General features: G+C 36.0%; 1 protein-coding gene across 9 annotated transcripts in view; it reads right to left on the reverse strand.

Annotated features, from left to right (window-relative positions):
- Positions 1 to 1,529: 1,529 nt before the first annotated feature.
- PCNX1 (pecanex 1) overlaps positions 1,530 to 19,157 on the reverse strand; it is a 223,015-nt gene continuing 205,387 nt past the window's right edge. For 7 of the 9 annotated variants that reach the window (XM_010360621.2, XM_010360624.2, XM_030930412.1 and 4 more), the window contains 6 exons: positions 17,636 to 17,866; positions 16,162 to 16,436; positions 14,363 to 14,568; positions 10,802 to 11,244; positions 10,256 to 10,396; positions 4,489 to 10,055 (listed from right to left, as the gene is read on the reverse strand). In XM_010360621.2, the coding sequence (XP_010358923.1) occupies positions 9,915 to 10,055; positions 10,256 to 10,396; positions 10,802 to 11,244; positions 14,363 to 14,568; positions 16,162 to 16,436; positions 17,636 to 17,866 (1,437 nt within the window). In that variant the 3' untranslated portion in view covers positions 4,489 to 9,914. Of the gene's footprint in view, positions 1,984 to 4,488; positions 10,056 to 10,255; positions 10,397 to 10,801; positions 11,245 to 14,362; positions 14,569 to 16,161; positions 16,437 to 17,635; positions 17,867 to 19,157 lie in introns of those variants that run through there. The other 2 variants (XM_030930409.1, XM_010360623.2) reach the window with 2 other exon arrangements.

A 19,157-nucleotide genomic window follows, 5' to 3' on the forward strand; every position in this document is an offset into this window, starting at 1 on the left:
CAAACAAAAAAGGCATACCTTACATATAAAGCATACAGAAGTTGAAAGTAAAATGACAAAGCTATCCTACATAAACCTGATATAGCTATACTAACACCAGACAAACTAACTTTAGGGCAAGAAGTATTACTAGAGAAGAAGAGGGCATTTCATATTAAAGGGGACACTCCATAAAAAAAACTTCCAAATTTATATGTATCTAATAACATAGTCTCAAATATATAAATCATAAATTGATGAGTAACAAATGTAGAACTATAGACTTTTCCCAAAAAGTCTATAATATACAGAATCTGAATAACATAACAAAACTGAATTGATATATATATATAAAATATATAAGGCTATCATTGCAGAACATGCATTTTTCCTCAATTGCCAATTGCAACATTTACTAAAATTGACAACATACTGAGCCAAAAAGCAAGGCTAACAAGTTCCAAAGAATTAATATCATACAGTTTATCTGACTACAGTTAAGTAATAACTAGAAAATAATCTCTAGAAAATTATCCAATATTTGGCAACTAACAAACATGAGTCTAATTAATCCATGGGTCAAAGAAGAATTCATAATGGAAATTAAATAATAGTTGAACTGATTAGTTTAAAAAAAGACATATCAAAACTTGTCTAATGCAGCTAAAGCCAACGCTTAAAAGAGAAATTTATAACCTTAAAATGTATACAATAGAAAAGAACAAAAGCTGAAAACCAAAGAACTGAGTGTCCATCTCGAGAAGCTAGAAAAATAACTAAATAAGAAAACAGAAGGAATAATTATAAATGCAAAAATGAATAAAGTAAAACAAACAAAACCAAAAATGATCAACATAACCAAAAATTGGTTCTTTGAAAAGGCAAGAGAAGGCAAAAATAAGCAGTATCAGGAATGAAAAAGGGGACATATCTACAGCTGTTACAGAAATACTGAGTTACTTTATGTCAATAAATTTGAAAACGAAAATGAGATGGACATATTCTTGTAACAGTGACTCTCACAGCATAGTTTATAGTCCTTGGGGAGTGTTCAAGGCTGTCTTAGATAATCAAGGAGGTCAAAATTATTTTCATCATACTACTAATATATCATCTTCCCTTTTATTAACTGTATTAACATTTGTAATAATTGTGCAAAAGCAGCGGTAAAACTGAGTAATTTGTCAGAGCCAATCATGGCAAGTCTATTTCTCTTGCCAGTGATTGGCTTAGAAAACCAGGGCATAGGAATAAATTAAGGATCTTGTATATGTCAAATGTTATATTGATGAGACGCAAGAAGAAACACCCTGTAGCTTTGGAGAAGTTTTTCCTTTCAAGAAAGGTAACTGGAAGTGGTTTTTTCCTTTCTGGATGATGATGTGTGTGGAATGCAGCCCAGAACTACAGGCAACTGTCTCTCACCTGAAAAGGAAGCGGGCACACAGAGGTTGGAGCTGAGAAAATTACAGATACACAGAGCTGAAGTAACATGAATAATCTAATCCTGAAAGCTCAGCTTCATTTTTCAGTGAGCCAATTTTCTGTTCCAGAAACTTTAAGTTTTTGCTTTCTTGAAATTGTTAACAACCCAATTAAATTAACATTATAGAATTCACTGCTTAAATGAATGCTGTTTCATAGTGCAAATGTAGAAAAGGAGTCTCTTAAATTTACAAGCTAGACAATTTTTCTCTAAACAAAGGTGTACCTTAGACATTTGTACTACACTGTAGAGTTACCACTGCAACATTTGTGGAATTTTGTATTATTAATTGGTATACAACTGAGAAGTGGTGTGTGTGCATTATTGAGTAAACTCATTAGCAGTACAGCCGACACTTTAAAAAACATAGGTTTGAACTGCATGGGGCAACTTACATGTGAATTTTCTTCCGTCTCTGCCATACTTGACAGTAAGACCAACTCTTCCTCTTTCTCCTCAGCCTATTCAATGTGAAGGCGATGAGGATGAAGACTTTTATGATGATCCACTTCCACTTACTGAATAGTAAATATATTATGATTAACATTTTCTTTTCTCTAGCTTACATTATTGTAAGAATACAGTATATAATACATATAACATACAATCAATCAACTGTTTATTGGTAAGAGTTTCAATCAACAGTAGGCTATTAATAGTGTGAAACTGAAAGAGCGAATTCTTCCAGATGAATCCCAAGTGGCTAATTGGCCCTGGATTTAAAATGGAGCCAAGCAGCCATTTGCTGACTGGGATCACACAGAAACTCTAAGTTCCCTGACAACCCATACCTTTTTATCTTTGGAACTATCAGAGCTCACCTGAGCCAACCAATCAAGGCTCCACTGTATTGACCAATCGGAACTGAGCAAGTTTCAATTCTTCCTTTGCATAAGAGGACCTGATTGGGAACCTTGGGTAGGAACTTTTGCTATAAAACCTCAGTCTTGGGCCCGGCGCGGGGCTCACGCCTGTAATCCCAGCACTTTGGGAGACTGCCTGGGCAGATCACTTGAGGTGGGGAATTCGAGATCAGCCTGACCAACATGGAGAAACCCCGTTTCTAATAAAAATACAAAAATCAGCCAGGCGTGGTGGTGCATGCCTGTAATCCCAGCTACTCGGGAGGTTGACGCAGGAGAATCGCTTGAATCCGGAGGCAGAGGTTGTGATGAGCCGAGATCGTGCCATTGCACTCCAGCCTGGGCAACAAGAGCGAAACTCCGTCTCAAAAAATAAAAATAAAAAAATAACACCCCAGTCTTCCCTTTGCTCTCTGGGACGTACCTCCATTTTACACCAAACGCTGCATTTCACTAGTTTGCAAACTGTTCACTGAAATAAATTCTCTTTCTAGAAGTCAAAAGTTATACGCAGATTTTCAACTGTGCCAGGTGTTGGCACCCCTAATCTCTGCGTTGTTCAAGGGTCAACTCTATTACAAACACAGAGAGGCACTATTGGGTATCTGGTTAAGTTCAGTGCTACCCTGGGATGCCGACTTTATATGATAAAGACAGGTCAAGAATATTTGCTTTAAGATGAGCCCAGAGATGTGGAGTATTTTTATATAGGCCAGTTGCTTCTGCATCCGTAAACAGTGCTCTCAGAAGAAGTAAGGAACCTCGGACTGAAAGATGACGTTTCCCTTTTGGCATGGTTCACTGGGCACTGAAACTGAACGGAATCTTTAAAAGTTTCACAGACAAGGTAGATTCATCTCGTTATTTGCTGTTAATGCTTATCTTGAGAAATTGCAAAGCAACCTAGGGATCCTCTTGCATTAAATTACATTTTCCCAAGGATGAAGCTTAATTATATTCAGTCGCTTGGATAAGCACATATGGAGAAGGAATTTTTTTTTTTTTTTTTTTTTTTTGAGACAGCATCTCGCTTTGTCACCCACGCTGGAGTGCAGTGGCTTGATCTCAGCTCACTGCAACCTTCGCCTCCTGGCGGAGTGATCTTCCCACCTCAGCCTCCCAAGTAGCTGGGACTACAGGCACACACGACCGTGCTCGGCTAATTTTCAAATTTCTCTGTAGAAAAGGGGTCTCTATTGCCCAGACTGAGAATAAATATTTTATGTAAGTGCTGATTAAATACTCAGGAAGCCACCATTCTGTCATGCCTTTAACTTCACAAAGTGTTGCTGTTCACTCTACCCCAGGGGAAAACACACCTAACATGGCAAGATTCATTGGCTACCGTTCAGCAAAACATTCTTGGATCCTTTAGGAGAAAAAATCTTACATAAACTGCACTTTAAGAATAAGGTTGTGCAGGATCTGGATTTAAAAAGAAAAAAAAAAAGAATAAGGAAGAAGTTTTATGGGAGCTAAATTTCATGTCAATAGCCCTTTGAATCTCTGGCTTTACGATGAATGCAACTTATCCAGGGAATGCTTCTCTTTGAAGATGTGTTTTATGCCACTGTGACCCTAGAAGAAAGATACCAAATTATTTGGACTCTGATGCAAAAGGCATATAATCTGTATCCTGCTGGTTCTGGTTCTTACTAATAGTTAAAATGATGCATTAAAGGATTATAAGTGATTTAATCAAGAATATGTCTATTCTCATTTTAAATTAGCTTGCATTTTCTTTAAGTATTATATGTGAAACCACTGGGTTATTACACATTGCAAATATACCAAACAAGTTTGTACCTGCCTGATTTTGAAGACCATAATCCAAATGTTCTTTCCATTTTCTGTATTGTAATTTAGTCTGTGATTGAACACACACATTTTTATCCTACATGTTCCATCTAATATTGTTAATATGTAACAGCCATATAAATTCAGAAGATACAAACTACAACCCTGTACTAAGAAAAGTGTGAAACAGACTATCTTTTAACATGAAGTATGATGTATGCTTTTGATCTATCGTAAGCTGAAGCACATGTTTACAGGCCAAAGCTTGTTTAAAATTATTTCAGAACCAAGTGTGAACATGCCATACAGAACTTAATATAGTGTACTCTAATTTTTCTCAATTTGACAAAAAATGGACAGAAGGCAAAATGAAAAAAAAATTTATTTCCTCAGTGTTTTATCCACTGTCAATACTGTATTTTTGATGCAATATATTTGCCAAAAAAACTCAGCCTTTATTTTCCATTTTAAACAACTACAATATTTACAAGCTGTTCAGAATAACACTCAGACACACACACACTCACAGACACACGTAAGTACATATGTCCTTATCTCTGGTTTATACTGAATGCTGGTAAAGGCCATGAACTTTCCAGAGGCCATGATCAGAAAAGGAAAACCCATTTTCCTTTCTTACGTTCACTTTCCTAGAATCATTTTCAATATTCCTCCTTCCATTTCCTCATGCTGAGCTCATTGCCAGACCTGTATAGGGTTAATCAGTTTTTACATTTTACTTTTACTTAAACTACAAGCTTTTAAAAAGCATAAGCAGACATGATCCCCCCACCCATTTCTATTATTTTGGTTGTAGAATCAAGCTTCATATATAAAAAGTCTTGTTCAGTCACAAGTACACTAAACCCAAGAGTCATCTGGAGCAGCCATCTTATGCTCTATTACTACTCTGCTCTGAATTCCGGGGCACCACCTCATTGTGCAGGTAACACCCAGGAATTCATCCCCATCACAGTGTTAGATGACCTTTGTTCCTTTCTAGCTTGGCTCCACTGAATCATACATTGTCAGGTACAGAGCTGAGGCATAAGAAAAAAGGTGTAACCCTATATAATAGGTAGAAGTCTTAGAACAGAGTTGTCATATAACTTTGTGGTGACGATCAGCTCTAGTTCCACCAAACAATGTGAGGTTGATTCCACAAAATGGCAGATAATGAAGTTCAACTCACAAATAGAAGTTATTTATCTTAATTCAGAAAGAGTATGTGGCTTGTAGGCAATAAAGATAAATTGTTATACATAATTCTTGACAGATGACTCTGGTGAGGTGATTCAAAGAAGAAAATATACTTCTGTTTCAAGCACTTACTCCACTCATATCCTACCTGATTTATTTGTATAATAATTAATTCCTTTCCAATTGCAATTCTTCCTAGACATTTAACAAGTAAAAATAAGACGGACTGGGTGCCTATCGACCAAATTAAGAAAAAAAGATAAATGAAGAAAAGGATTGGCTTTTTAATACTTATTTTTAAAAAGCCACATTCAATGCAATATTAGAATTATGCTGTCCCAATGCATGGTAGTATCTAATTTTCTTCTTTCTCAACACCAATAAAGCAATATTCACATAAGACTGAAACAGAATGTCTAAAGTCCATTAGCAAGTTCCATGTACCACATAAGGCTTGACTGATGTTACTCTCTCCACTAATCTTTGAATTAAAGGAAAAGCCTCTAGAATAAAAAGGGACATTTTATACCTTATCTAAACCATGTATCCTATCAAAAGAGAAAATTAACTGGGTCTGTTTCCAAAGTAACTTTATATGATTACATTACACAGAAAAGGAATACAAGTGAATAATGAGGACTTAAAAAACAAACAAACAAACACACACCCCAGAAAAGGCTTTGTCCATGTTCATGAAAAATTAATTAAAATAAATATACATGAAATTAACAATCTGGACAGCAGTTTATAGTTAAGTAGCTAGTAAATACAAGTTCAAAGAATTCTGACAAAATCATTATTACCTTTTTCTCAAGTCACATATTTATTTAGGCGGAAAGATGCTTGAAAGCTAACTATACGAAAAGGACATTTTTAGACACTGGGTGAATCTTCAGCTTAAAAGGCCCAGTGCTGGATGAATGACTCACAACAGCAATCCACCAAATGCAGAGCTGCTAAGCAGAGGCAGAAGGATGCTACTCAGAAGCACAGAGGAATTTATCAAGGCTAAGCTAACCTTGCTGAAAAATGTGAGGCTGAGTTTTATATTTTGGTATGTGATCGAAAAATAAACTCATTCAGAAAGAAAAACACATCTTCTTAATGGGTTTCCTGCACAAAAACTTATATTTTCATTGCCTGATATTTAGTATACAGAGTAATTTTCCACATCTCACTTAGGATACAAACATTGTCTGACTACTTCTGTTTTAATAATTAGAAGTATTTCAGATATACTTGAAATATTTTCCAAAATACTTCAAATCTAATAGAAATAGATTATCATCCTCCAGTAACAAAGTCAAAGAAGGCAGAACACTGGTTAAGTTTGTCCACTCATTTCCTAAAAGGTAATCTCTTAAAAAATATACATACAGCCTCACCACTTACTCTTCCAAGTTCCTTAAATATCAACATCTTATGTTAATCTAGATTCTTGGAAAAATTAAAGTTCTTTACCAAAAGTCAACATTAAAGTTTTATCCAGTGTTGAAACTGGTGAAAAAGAGAGTTCATACCAAGGTATAAGTTGGAAGATTAACCAAAAGCTTAGTTAGGAGTTAAAAAATGTTTTTTGCCACTGAATGAAAGAAATAAAGGAAAAAAAGGCAACAATTTATAACTCATTCCATGATTACCTTTCTCTCAAAAGAGGAGGTGGGAGAAGAATTAAACAAGATAAAACAAAGATTTCAATCGTACAATTCCATTAAAAGGAAATGAATAAAAAAGCTAGTATTTTAGTTACATCTTTTAACTTTCAAATTATGGAAATCAAAGCATTGGCAATTTATAAGCTAAAGACATTAATGTATGCTGAAGTCTTGTACATAACTGAAAAGAGGCAGAGAATCTAAACGAGTCACTTACTATTCTCTGGGGGGTGAGGGGTGAGGCAGGAATAAGAATTTATGATCAATTTAGTTAACGCAAGTATGTTTATTTCCATATAATAATTTAGATCAAATTATTCTTAAGAAATGAATCTTTCTTCCATTATCACCATTTCCCCGATGCAATTACTAGAAAAGTATTATGATTTTTAAAAGATTGTCGGCTTTAGACTCTTAAGAAAAACAACAGGGCTTCTCTCAGGTTCCTAATTTATAAACTCACTAAAGAATTATATGTTAACAAAATTCAACTTGTTTTGAGAAAAATATATATCAATTGTTACCCAAAATCAAAACCCAACATATATGTTCCATATAAAATCTAGTCTTGCATTTGAAATCTGACTTTTCAGAGTATGTGATGTGTTTAAATTTTTTTTTGGAGGAGGGGCTAGAAATTAAAACATTCTAGCCCTTCTGATTAAATCATGTAAAGGTCAGATTTTTTTCTGTGTGGGAAAATGAATTATCTTCCATCTAAGATTGAAAAGGCTCTACTTATCTCTTATCTAGGCAATGACCATGAAAAGATCATATTCGCTTCAGAAAGGGAACAAGCAGCAGGGAACATAGTTCCTTTCAGAAGATTTTAAAAATATACGTATATAGAGAAATAGATTATAAATTCAGTTTCAGAACAAAACCCTCCAAAACCGAAAACAACACTAAACTTCGATGGCATACTGTAGATCTGCCAAAATGAGGCAAATGCAGAATATAATGACAGTATCAGAAAAACACATTTTTAAATGGTCAATTTAGAAAGGGTACCTTTGTATAAAGGTTCAGTAAATCATTTCGCAAGTATTTTTAAACAGTAAATTTTGTGAAGTGTGAAGTCTATGGAAATGTCAACACAAGGCACATTAGGTTCTGGATGACCACAGAAGTTTAAAATTAGAAAAAAGGAAAATAAATAGGTTTTAAAGTGGAAATGTAGTAAGATTTGTATGTTCACTATTTACTTTCTTAGTTTTCATTCTTTCTACTGTAATGTTATGCTATAATGTGAGATCTACATCAGAATTAGTAGGAAAAACAGCTTCTCTCTTCTGTCACCTCCACAAAAGATACTTTAAATCTGTACTGTCTAATAGAGTAACCACTACTTACATGTAGCTACTGAGTACTTGAAATATGGCTAATGACCTATGATGAAATAGTAATACTCTGACTATACTGGATTAAACAAAATGTGTCATTAAAATTAATTTTACCTGTTTCTTTCAATGTTCTGTTCACAAGGGGTAGAAAGATGGCTGCTCCTAAATGCTCAGAGGAGATGTACAATTTTCTTTGGAATTTCACACCAAAAGGGAAAATTTTATCAAGGATTTAAAAAAATGCTAGAAGTTGCAAATTAAATCTAAATTGAAGTTCCCATATCGCCCAATTGTAAATATGAGTAATATATTTCCCTGAATATACACTTTAAAAAAAAATAAAATTTAAGTTATGACACAACATATGAATTAAGTCAATTTCACAGTTATAAATATTTCAATTTACAGCTACACACTATAAATTACAAGAAATAAAATTCAAGTAACAGAAAAAGAGGGGAAAAATAAAAAGCAAAATTATTAAAGAAGGATTTAATAACAGTAACTGCACCATTTGGATAATTTTATTTGAAAAAAATTTTACTTGATTAACTGAACTGCATGTGAATAACTTCAAGAGCTAGAAACTCATAAATAAAAGGCAATCAAGCCTTTCTTTAAATTCCTGGACATTTATCTGCTTCTTAAATAAAAGTGTTTTCTTCCCAGAAGCACGCCCAGCAGAGCTTGCCCTGGTGGAGAGATGCAGAGCACATGGGCTCCTCTGAGATGTAGACACAGGAGCTGGCAGTGGTGTTCACACGACCGATCCGCTGACTATTGGCTCTGGGCAATGTCAATGATGAAGCTATGTATATCTTGAGATTCCATATTCACTTTAAAGAAAATATCCAATGTCCTGGCATGAAGCACACACTACTAACAGAAAAATGGGCAGCACAGTTCCTGCTACCTATGTTTATAAGGAAAGGGAAGGGGCTAATCCCAAAGGCAATTTAAATAATGGTATTTTATTTTTATATATAAATAAATGTTCTGAGAAATCTCAGACTTTAGTGCATTGCTGTAAAAAATTAGTGCAGTTTTTTCATTAAAGTTTTTAGCGCTCAAGGAATAAGATAAATCTATGTCTGTTCATAGTCTCTTTCACTGTACATTAAACTTTTATACTGCTATAGGTCAAACGGAACATTTCTACACTGGTCTGTTTTTAAAAATTAAGGTAAATGAATTTCATGTTCTATGACAAAACATGGCAATTATTTTTGGCAAAGAAATTATAAAAATATGAGATCATAGTTTAGAAATGAAGAGTTTGTTGATTTAAAGCATAGGCAATGCGTAGGAAAAACTTTTTTTAAGGATGTATTTTAACAGAACTTTATCCTTCATGCAAAATGTTTTCTCGGCAGCTAACTTAAAAAAATATTTCAGCTTTATTTGGGGATGGAGAGAGTGACAGGAGTCAGGGTGAGGGGCAAAGAAGAGGCGCTTAACCAAGCTCATTCTGTTTTCAGTCTCTCCCACATAGGATCAAAGTGATACTTGCAGGCATCTTCTGCTCGCTCCTCTCTTTTTCCAATGCCTTGGAATTGAGAGGGAAAAAGAAATGTCTTTATAAAACACTGGCTCACACTTCAGCCCCAAGTTCTAGTACCCCAGTTTCAATTACAGTCACATATTTATCATCAATCTGGACCAGAAGTACTGCCTTGTCGATGTGGGATCTAGTACCTGGATCTCTGCTGCAAGGCACCCATCGGTGAATCACCTAATGATTTAGAATAAAACAAGAAGTTAGTGCTGGAGACCTGGAATATACTCACCAACTCTTACCCCTACCTAGGATTAGTAGTAGCAATTTTGTCTGAAAATTATACATAAGTATAAATCAGCTAAAACCATGCATTCAAGTGAGGCGGACTTCAAAAAAGGCAGAGCCCGAGACTGCTAGCTTGTAAAAGAACTTACATGGCCTTCCATGCCCTCCTGCGGACTCCAGTCTTTCCAGCTATTTCTCCCAGCTTTTAACCGAAGTCCTTCATCAGGCCACTGTAGCTCTTTCCTTTTAGATAGGTTGATCCCTTCCAGAATTTGACTGGGATCTACAATCTACATGGTAAATAAAAACATTTCCAATTCTTTTTTTTTCTTGATGATGAAAAATTACATAATCTCAAACAAAATGTTTTTCACAGGACTCTGTGTCTCAAGTTATTTTTTAAATTCCTATAATGAAATAAAAAAAAAGTCTTAAGAGCTACCTCTTGAATTCTTTTCAGTCTCTGCAATGGCCATGTGACAATGGCTGAACAAGGAACATGTATCACCACCACAAAAACCATTTGCTTTCAGCTTTTAAGTTTGAAGCAATTTTTCCCCAACATTCAAAAATATTCTAGTCTTGAGACAAAGTGAGATAAGGTGTGTTTTCACAAGAGTCCTTCATTCAACAAATAAGAAATAAAAACAAATAAGCAACAAAAACAGCACAAGACCACCTCTGGGCTTACTTACTTGGACTCTGTAAATCACTTCTCCCTTTCTGGCGTGTGAATTATTGGCAGGACTTAAGGTGTTGCCTGGCTGTGCATCAGTGGCACTGCTCTGACCTCCCTCTGTTGCAAGAAAGCCCACGAGAGTGTGATGTTTGCAGGCTGGGATGCTTTGGCTGGAGCTGCTGGAGGAAGGGAGGCCGTGTTGCACACAGGCCAGGCCGCTCTGACCTGAGGGTTCCATTTGGTTCACCATCGACAGTCGGGATTGGATGGATGATGGCAAGTTTCGAAGCGATATCTGACTAGTGGAAGAGCGCCGACAAGGCACAAACCCAGTGGTGGACATCCGGAGGGATGAATGCCGGCTGCTGTAGCAGTAGGAAGACTGGCTGGCTACTGAGGCCCGGGCAGGAGACTGCCTGACCAGGCCCAATTGCACAGAGTGAGAGCTGTGGCTAGTGCCTAGGAAGAGAAACAGCAGCACTCACTCAAAGTAGAATGACTCAGACACAATACTTTTTTGCAGCTTCTAAGACTTTTTCCCCTAAGCAATTAATTGGTGAATTGATAGAATTTAATGTTTATGCCTAAAACTTTTAAAGTTAAGAAAAGAAATATGTATCTGAGATCTGTTTTCTTCTGTGGTTTTTGTAATATATTTTTTATTTGCTAAAGTTTTTTAAAGTTCAAATTCTGGGGCATACGAAAGACATAATTAATAATTAAATATTTTACAGCAAATATCAGGACTTAAGGTTGGAATAAATCCTAAAATATGTTTCACAGAAATATTTTAAAAGAACAAGAATACTTCCATAATATATCAGAAATGAAATATCTCACAGAAATGAGAAGGTCAGAAGGATTTACTAAGAAATACTGCATTATCTCACTTGTGGAATCTGAAAAACCCAAACTCACAGAAGCAGAGAGCAGAATGGTGGTTGCCAGGGGCTGGGGAAGAGGAGGTGTTGATCAAAGGATCAAAATTCCAGTAAGTCAAGAGGAACAAGCTCTGGAGGTCTACTGTACAGCCTGGGGACTAGAGTTAATAATAATGTGTTGTATGCTTCAAAATTGCTGAGTAGCTCTAAAATGTTCTTACCACAAAGAAATAAGTATATGAAGTGATGGATATGTTAACTAGCTTAATTTAATCATTTCACAATATATTCACATATCAAAACATGATGTTGTATACCATAAATATATATAATTTTTGCCAACTAAAAAAGAGAAATATTTATTAAGGCCCTACTATGTGGCAAGCTCTATAACTACTATTTTTCAAAGTATAGTATTACTGCCCTTTCAACTTCTACCAAGGAAAAGCTACACTGCCTATAGAGAGACAGTGAATACCATGCACTACTAAATAGGAATGATCAGTGGCACTGAAAAGCAGGTTCTTCTGCCTTTTTCAAGTGGCTTGATATGATTCTTCAGACTTGTCTTTTTCTTGACTCATAAGAGTAATGTAAAATTAATTACATTGAAAACATAGTTACATGTACTTTTTACCTGAAAAGAAAAAGAGCTCATCAAGGTAAGAACAAAAAGTACATTTAAAGAACACTGAAAGTTTTAGGTTTTCACTCAGAAGCAAAAAAAGAACATCCAAAATGTTGATCTAACAGGTCCCTTCACTTGAATCCCATTGGAATATATATTTAAATTTAATAAATGTCTTTAAATTTAAGTAAATGTCTTAGAACTTTATCTGATTCATGTGAAGCAGTCAGGGGGGCAGTCGGGATCAACTGCCCAGCCATATGGAGACAGTTGAGACCTTATTCCTTCTGCACACCAGGTGTATTGCAGATCTCATGTCAACGGGAAATTAATAAAAGCATACTTTGAGGGCCTAGGGACAGGGAAAATTTTCTTAATTAGGACATAAAAAGTACTAACGACAAAATAAATGATTAGTAAGTTGTTTTCACTAAAATTAAGGACTTCTCATCAGAAGAAGGCAAGTAACTCTTCACAGTAGGAGAATGAAAAGACAAGGGACAGCATGGGAAAAGATATTTGTGGTACAGAAAACTGAAAGAGCTCAAATCCAGAATATAAAACACAAATCAATAAGAAAAAGGTAACCAAATAGAAAAATAGGCAAAAGATGTAACTAGGCACTTTAGAAAGAGGAGCTGCTGATAAATTCATTAAAAACTTCCATTCTTAGGTATCAGAGTAATGCAAATTAAAAGAATAAAATTAAAGACCACCCCTTCTCCAGCCACCCTGGAGCAAGCCTGGAGAAAGCAAGAGCAGAGGCAGGAATTGACAATCTTCAAACTTACTAATCATTTATTTTGTCATTAGTACTTTTTATGTGCTAATTAAGAAAACTGTCCCTGTCCCTAGGCCCTCAAAGTATGCTTTTATTAATTGCCCTTTGACATGAGATCTACAATCCACCTGGTGTGCAGAAGGAATAAGGTCTCAGCGGTCTCCATATGGTTAAAAACAAAACAAAACCTTTCTGGAAAGATTTTTGGCATTATATATCAAGAGTCTTATTCTCATAAGCTTTGGCCTAGTGATTTCATTTTTAAAGTCTCTGACCTATGAAAATAATAAATGATTACAAAGACTTATATACAAAGATTATTACAACATTATGTTAGAAGAAAAACCAAGTCATTGTCCAACAGGGGAGAAGTTAATTATAATAGTTAAATATTGTTAGCTTTTAAAAATTATATTTTCAGCTGGGCGTGGTGGCTCATGCCTGTAATCTCAGTACTTTGGGAGGCCAAGGCGGGCAGATCACAAGGTCAGGAGACCGAGACTATTCTGGCTAACATGTTGAAACCCCGTCTCTACTAAAAATACAAAAAAAAAAAAAAATTAGCTGGGTGTGGTGGCATGCACATGTAGGCCTGGCATGCACCTGTAGGCCCAGCTACTCAGGAGGCTGAGGCAGGAGAATGGTGTGAACCCAGGAGGCGGAGCCTGCAGTGAGCCGAGATCGTACCACTGCACTCCAGCCTGGGCAACAGAGTGAGACTCCGTCTCAAAAAATAAAAATAAAAATTATATTTTCAAAGAATCCTTAATATACTAAAATGTTTACATTGAATTATCATTTTAAAAGTACATATACAAATAAATACATATTTTTATATATATAAAATAGTATGAACAAATGGAATAATGTACAACTTGGAATAAAAAAAATTCTATTTCTGGGCCGGGCGTGGTGGCTCATGCCTGTAATCCCAGCACTTTGGGAGGCCGAAGCGGGCGGATCACGAGATCAGGAGATCGAGACCATCCTGGCTAACACGGTGAAACCCTGTCTCTATTAAAATTCAAAAAATTAGCTGGGCATGGTAGCGGGCGCCTGTAGTTCAAGCTACTCGGGAGGCTGAGGCAGGAGAATGGCGTGAACCTAGGAGGCAGAGCTTGCAGCGGGCCGAGATTGTGCCACTGCACTCCAGCTGGGCACCAGAGCAAGACTCCATCTCAAAAAAAAAATTCTATTTCTGAATTTCCAAGTAGATCACATATATATACTAACCAGCCTGTATGGCTAAGAAGCTAACATTAGACATATAAATTTGTTTCATATTACCTAGTGTTGGAGGATAAGATATGACAGGTGGATGGAGTCCAGTTCCTGATCCCTGCCCAGGATTTCCAGTGCTTCCCTGGGACACGTTGCTGTGGGGATCATTGGCAGTAGTTGCATTGTTACCAGTGCAGGAAGTCCCGCCTCCAGTATCAGAATCTTCAATATTGCCACCACTGTTACATCCAGCTCCGCAACCTTTCCTAAGCCTAGGAACAAATACCAAAGTAGGAACCATTATCCCAAGATCACTTCAAAATGGGTATTTTATTCTTTTTCCAGCTATTCTGAACTGCTAATGCTACTAATGTTCACCTTTTAAAGTCTTTATGGTGCAATCAATATTAGGAACAAAAAAACTCATTACGTTTTCAAAGAATGGCTTAATTAAGAACTATACCCATCATATTCACTGCCTCAAATCTTTTATAAACTCTATTATCTGTCCTGCACCATAATAAAGAACTGTATATAACTCAGTTGTACCATTAAGATCATAGCTGAAAATGGAATTTTTTTTTTTTGGGGGGGGACGGACGGAGTCTTGCTCTGTCACCAGGCTGGAGTGCAGTGGTGCAATCTCGGCTCACTGCAACCTCCACCTCCCAGTTCAAACGATTCTCCTGCCTCAGCCTCCCGAGTAGCTGGAACTAGAGGTGCCCGCTACCACGCCCAGCTAATTTTTGTATTTTTAATAGAGATGGTATTTCATCATGTTAGCCAGGATGGTCTCGATCTCTTGACCTTGTGATCTGCCCGCCTCAGCCTCCCAAAGTGCTGGGATTACAGGCGTGAGCCACTGCGCCAGGCCTGGAAACAGAATTCTTACCAGTGCCAATGTCTGTTCAGTGACTCTGAAGTATGTAACCCCTGAAAACCTAATTCATTTATACTGTTAATATACTGCACTTGAAGAGAGGTGCTGAAATCATTTTTTCCTATTTTTAAAAAATGGAGAGTGATTAAGCAAACAAGGACAATTGGGCACTCCATCTCTATGGCATTTGTCTTAGGGGGAAAGAATCTCTTTAAGGTAATTCCAGCATATTAGATCTTTTTTGGAAAGAAAATTTCTTTGAACACTCCCCTGGCTTATATTGTGCCTTCTGTTTGGGCAGGGATTGAACATTTGAGAGTTTGCTAATTTAACTGCCAGATTTAGTTTTCTTAAGCTATATTTAAGAATCTGAACAACGCTTATGTTCTGCAATATTTCTTCATCATCCAAACTATGATGTTCCTATACCAGACATCATAATTTACTAGACAAAAGACAGAGAAAAAACATCATGTGAATATCTGAAAACACTGTAGATTTCAGATCTGAGTGAGAATGTATTGTTAAAAAGGCAGTAGTATCTCTGCATTGCCATCAAGTCTCAATGTGTACAGAGTGCTCCCCCTAGTGTTGGAACAGAACGGTAAATCAGAAAAAGTAATCAACTTGCATGTTATGTTTTTCTCTTAATTTCCCGTTTGTATAGAACAAATATCCAAATATTCTAATAGTGGCAATATACAATAGAAAGTTAAAAAAAATTAAACAAATAAAGGGAATTTTCCAAGATTCTACCAAGTAACAGAGCAATGGTTCTTAAACCACAGTTATACATCATATTTACCTAATAAGATTCTGAAGGTAAGAATGCTCAGATTCTACTTCTTGAAGTTCAGAAATAATGGGTTCATATTGTACCATGGCATCTGTACCTTTTTCTACAAGCTTCCCAGGTGATGCACACTGCCTAGATTAACAGGGTCAGGAATACACCAGCACTGCATAATGCAACCCCTTGGCTCACCTGTGCCAGGTTGACACTATGAAGTTCCTGATATTTCCCAAGCTGATAGGACCCCCAAGAATGTCTTTAAGCTGTTCGTGGCTGTCAGAGTAAGAAGTTGTCAGGGGTGAGACAAAGATTGGGTAGCCAATAGGTTGATCACAGGATGAGTTTATCATGTTTCTCAGGGCTTGCTTTGCATTTTGGATGCTACCTCTCTCTGGGTTACGGTTACGCAGAAAAACAAGCTCCTGCTGTTGCCCTGCCCAAAGACCTCGGACACATTCCTTATTCACCTGAAAACCAGAACACAAGGGAATTAGGTTAAGGGGCCAAGAATAAAATTCACAGAAACAGAAGAGCAGAAATGGGAGGAATACAAAAGACATTATGATAACCAGTTGTGAAAAGCAGGGAACAAATATAAGTAGGTGACGTTTAAATAGGAGGTAATCAATTTCCCTTTGTCATTAGCAGATTGCTAAATAATAAGTATCTACAGAGCTCTTTCTTCATGCTCTGCCTTTAAAGTATCAAGTAAAATGAAGTCAATTTAGTTTTTTAAATTGGCAGAGCACTGATAAATAGGACAATAGATATCTTTTATAGAAATGAGAGATAATATTTAGAGTTGAAACAATGTTTATGACATTTGTGGGTTGATTAATGTAAATTTAAAAAATAAATAACTATAAACTATCAAAATTTCAGAAATTAAATGTCTTAAAGCCCTGAGATGTTTAAAAAAAACAAACAAGGAAAAGTTAGAATGAACTATTTAACTTCGGATCTCTATTAAGTACATGGTATGCTATCATTTTGCAACCTAGGAATCATATTACATTAGCAATATAGTGCTGACTTTTTAAAAAGAAATGCTACTCAAATTGCATATATAAAAGATACAAGACCTGCCATTTAATGGATAAAAGACTGTGAAAACTGAAATAACCAAAAATGTGAAGGCTTTATGGCACATGAGAAACTTTCAGAGGACAGAATAAAGTACTGAAAAAAATAAGTCAAATCAAGTGGTCATAAACAAGAAAGACTAATGTAATATGGTTATTAGATTTATTTTCTGTGAAAAAACTTTAAATCACTTTTTAAAAGTTTACATAAAGGCTGGGTGCGGTGGCTCACACCTGTAATTGTACAGCTTTGGGAGGCTGAGTCAGGTGGATCACTTGAGCCCAGAAGTGTGAGACCAGCCTGGGCAACATGGCAAAACCTCATCTCTACAAAAAACACAAAAATTAGCTGAACATGGTGGTGCATGCCTGTAGTCCCAGCTTCTCGATAGGCTGAGGTGGAGGATCACCTGAGCCAAGGGAGGTCAAGAGCCTGCAGTTAGTCATGATCATGCCACTGCATTCCAGCCTGGGCCACAAAGTGAGATTCTGTCTTAAAAAAAAATAAAAATAAAAAATAAAAGTTCAAATCAAGTTATTCAACTTTTAATTTCTGGACACAAATAAATACCTCAAACACTTACTTTAATGACCCTGAAGCTCAGGTAGCGTCTGTTAAGCATGATGATTTTATACTCATTGGTGCCATCATCCATGACATGCCGCAGAGCAAGCAAGGAGGGAGAGTTGGCAAGTACTGCACTCCGCCACGCAGGGTCCCCTTCATGGGCTATTACGAGGTTTTTCTCATGAGATACTATGGCTTCATACAGCACAGTAGGGTCATCATATTCATCTGGAGAAGTAAAATGATCCTAAATACAAAAAAAAAACATATAAATTTTTAAAGGAAAATAAGAGAACGGATAACTTCTACAGTTACTAAGTGAAAGTTCTTAAAAACTAGTTTAATATGAATACTTCAACACATGTTAATATTAGAGATAAATTATAAATTCTCAATCATAACTGGGTTAGGAATTAGCTCATTACTGCTATAATATTTTGGTAAATTCCTCAATCCAACCCTCTAAGTTCTAGATGAAAAAATATCATTTCTGGTTTTTATGTGTTTTGTTTTTCTCTTTCAAGTTGGTTTTTCATATCTTTGCTCATGTTTTTTTTTCTGTTGAAGGATTACATCACTATTAGCCAAGGAAGGCTAAAACTATATAAAAGGTCTCTATATTGTGTTTCTTTTTAACTAGGTATTTTTTGTATAAAGTCATATCTCTAAAATGGGTTCTAATATACTACTTTATCCTGCCTCTCACCTAGTTAAGATACAGCTCCAATCTATGAGCTTTGAGCACAGATCTGGGGTCCTAGTCCTAGAGAAGTTGGTAAAGTTTTCTCTGAAAAGCCTCTTGGTCTTAATAACTACTCATTCATTTGATAGTTATTCAGTATTTACCATGTACAAGACTCTATGGCAGGCAGCATAGATGAAACAAAGAAGATACGAAATGTATCTCCCTGTTATAAAACCCACACATTAACAGGGACAGGACATATACTGAAATAACCATAACATAAATCTGCAGTTTTGAAATGGTATATTAAAGAAATGTAAATATTATAGGCTGCTTTCGTATTTATAGTTGGGAGGTTGACAAATTTCTGTATCCAGGTAAAGTAATCCATTTGCACTCAAGTCAACTGACCAGAATTTGTCCTATGTGAAAGGAGAAGAGGGAGAGTAAGAGATCTATCTTAAGGATAGAGCCTGTTAGCTGGGGGGGTTGAGATATGTGAGATAATACTGTACACATAAATAATGCTTCACAACATAAAATGTTCTACACTATTTCACTGGAATCTTACCACAATCTTGTCAAGTAGGTTGAGTTGATAATACCTGCATTTTCGATGTTTAAAAACTGAAGCTTAAAGATGCTTAATTGAACCCTAGAACTTAAAGTATAATAAAAAAAAAAAAAAAAAAAAAAAAAAAAAGATGCTTAATTGCTTCCTAAGTTTAGGAAGTTAGTAAATGCCAGGCAGAAGATTTTGGACCTTGAAGACTGGTATTCTGGGATAACTCAGTCAGACAAAATAAAGAAAAAAGAATAAAAGAAATGAACAGAGTCTTTGAGGAATATGGGA

Source organism: Rhinopithecus roxellana, chromosome 5 (assembly GCF_007565055.1).
Source record: "Rhinopithecus roxellana isolate Shanxi Qingling chromosome 5, ASM756505v1, whole genome shotgun sequence".
Taxonomy (NCBI): Eukaryota; Metazoa; Chordata; class Mammalia; order Primates; family Cercopithecidae; genus Rhinopithecus; species Rhinopithecus roxellana.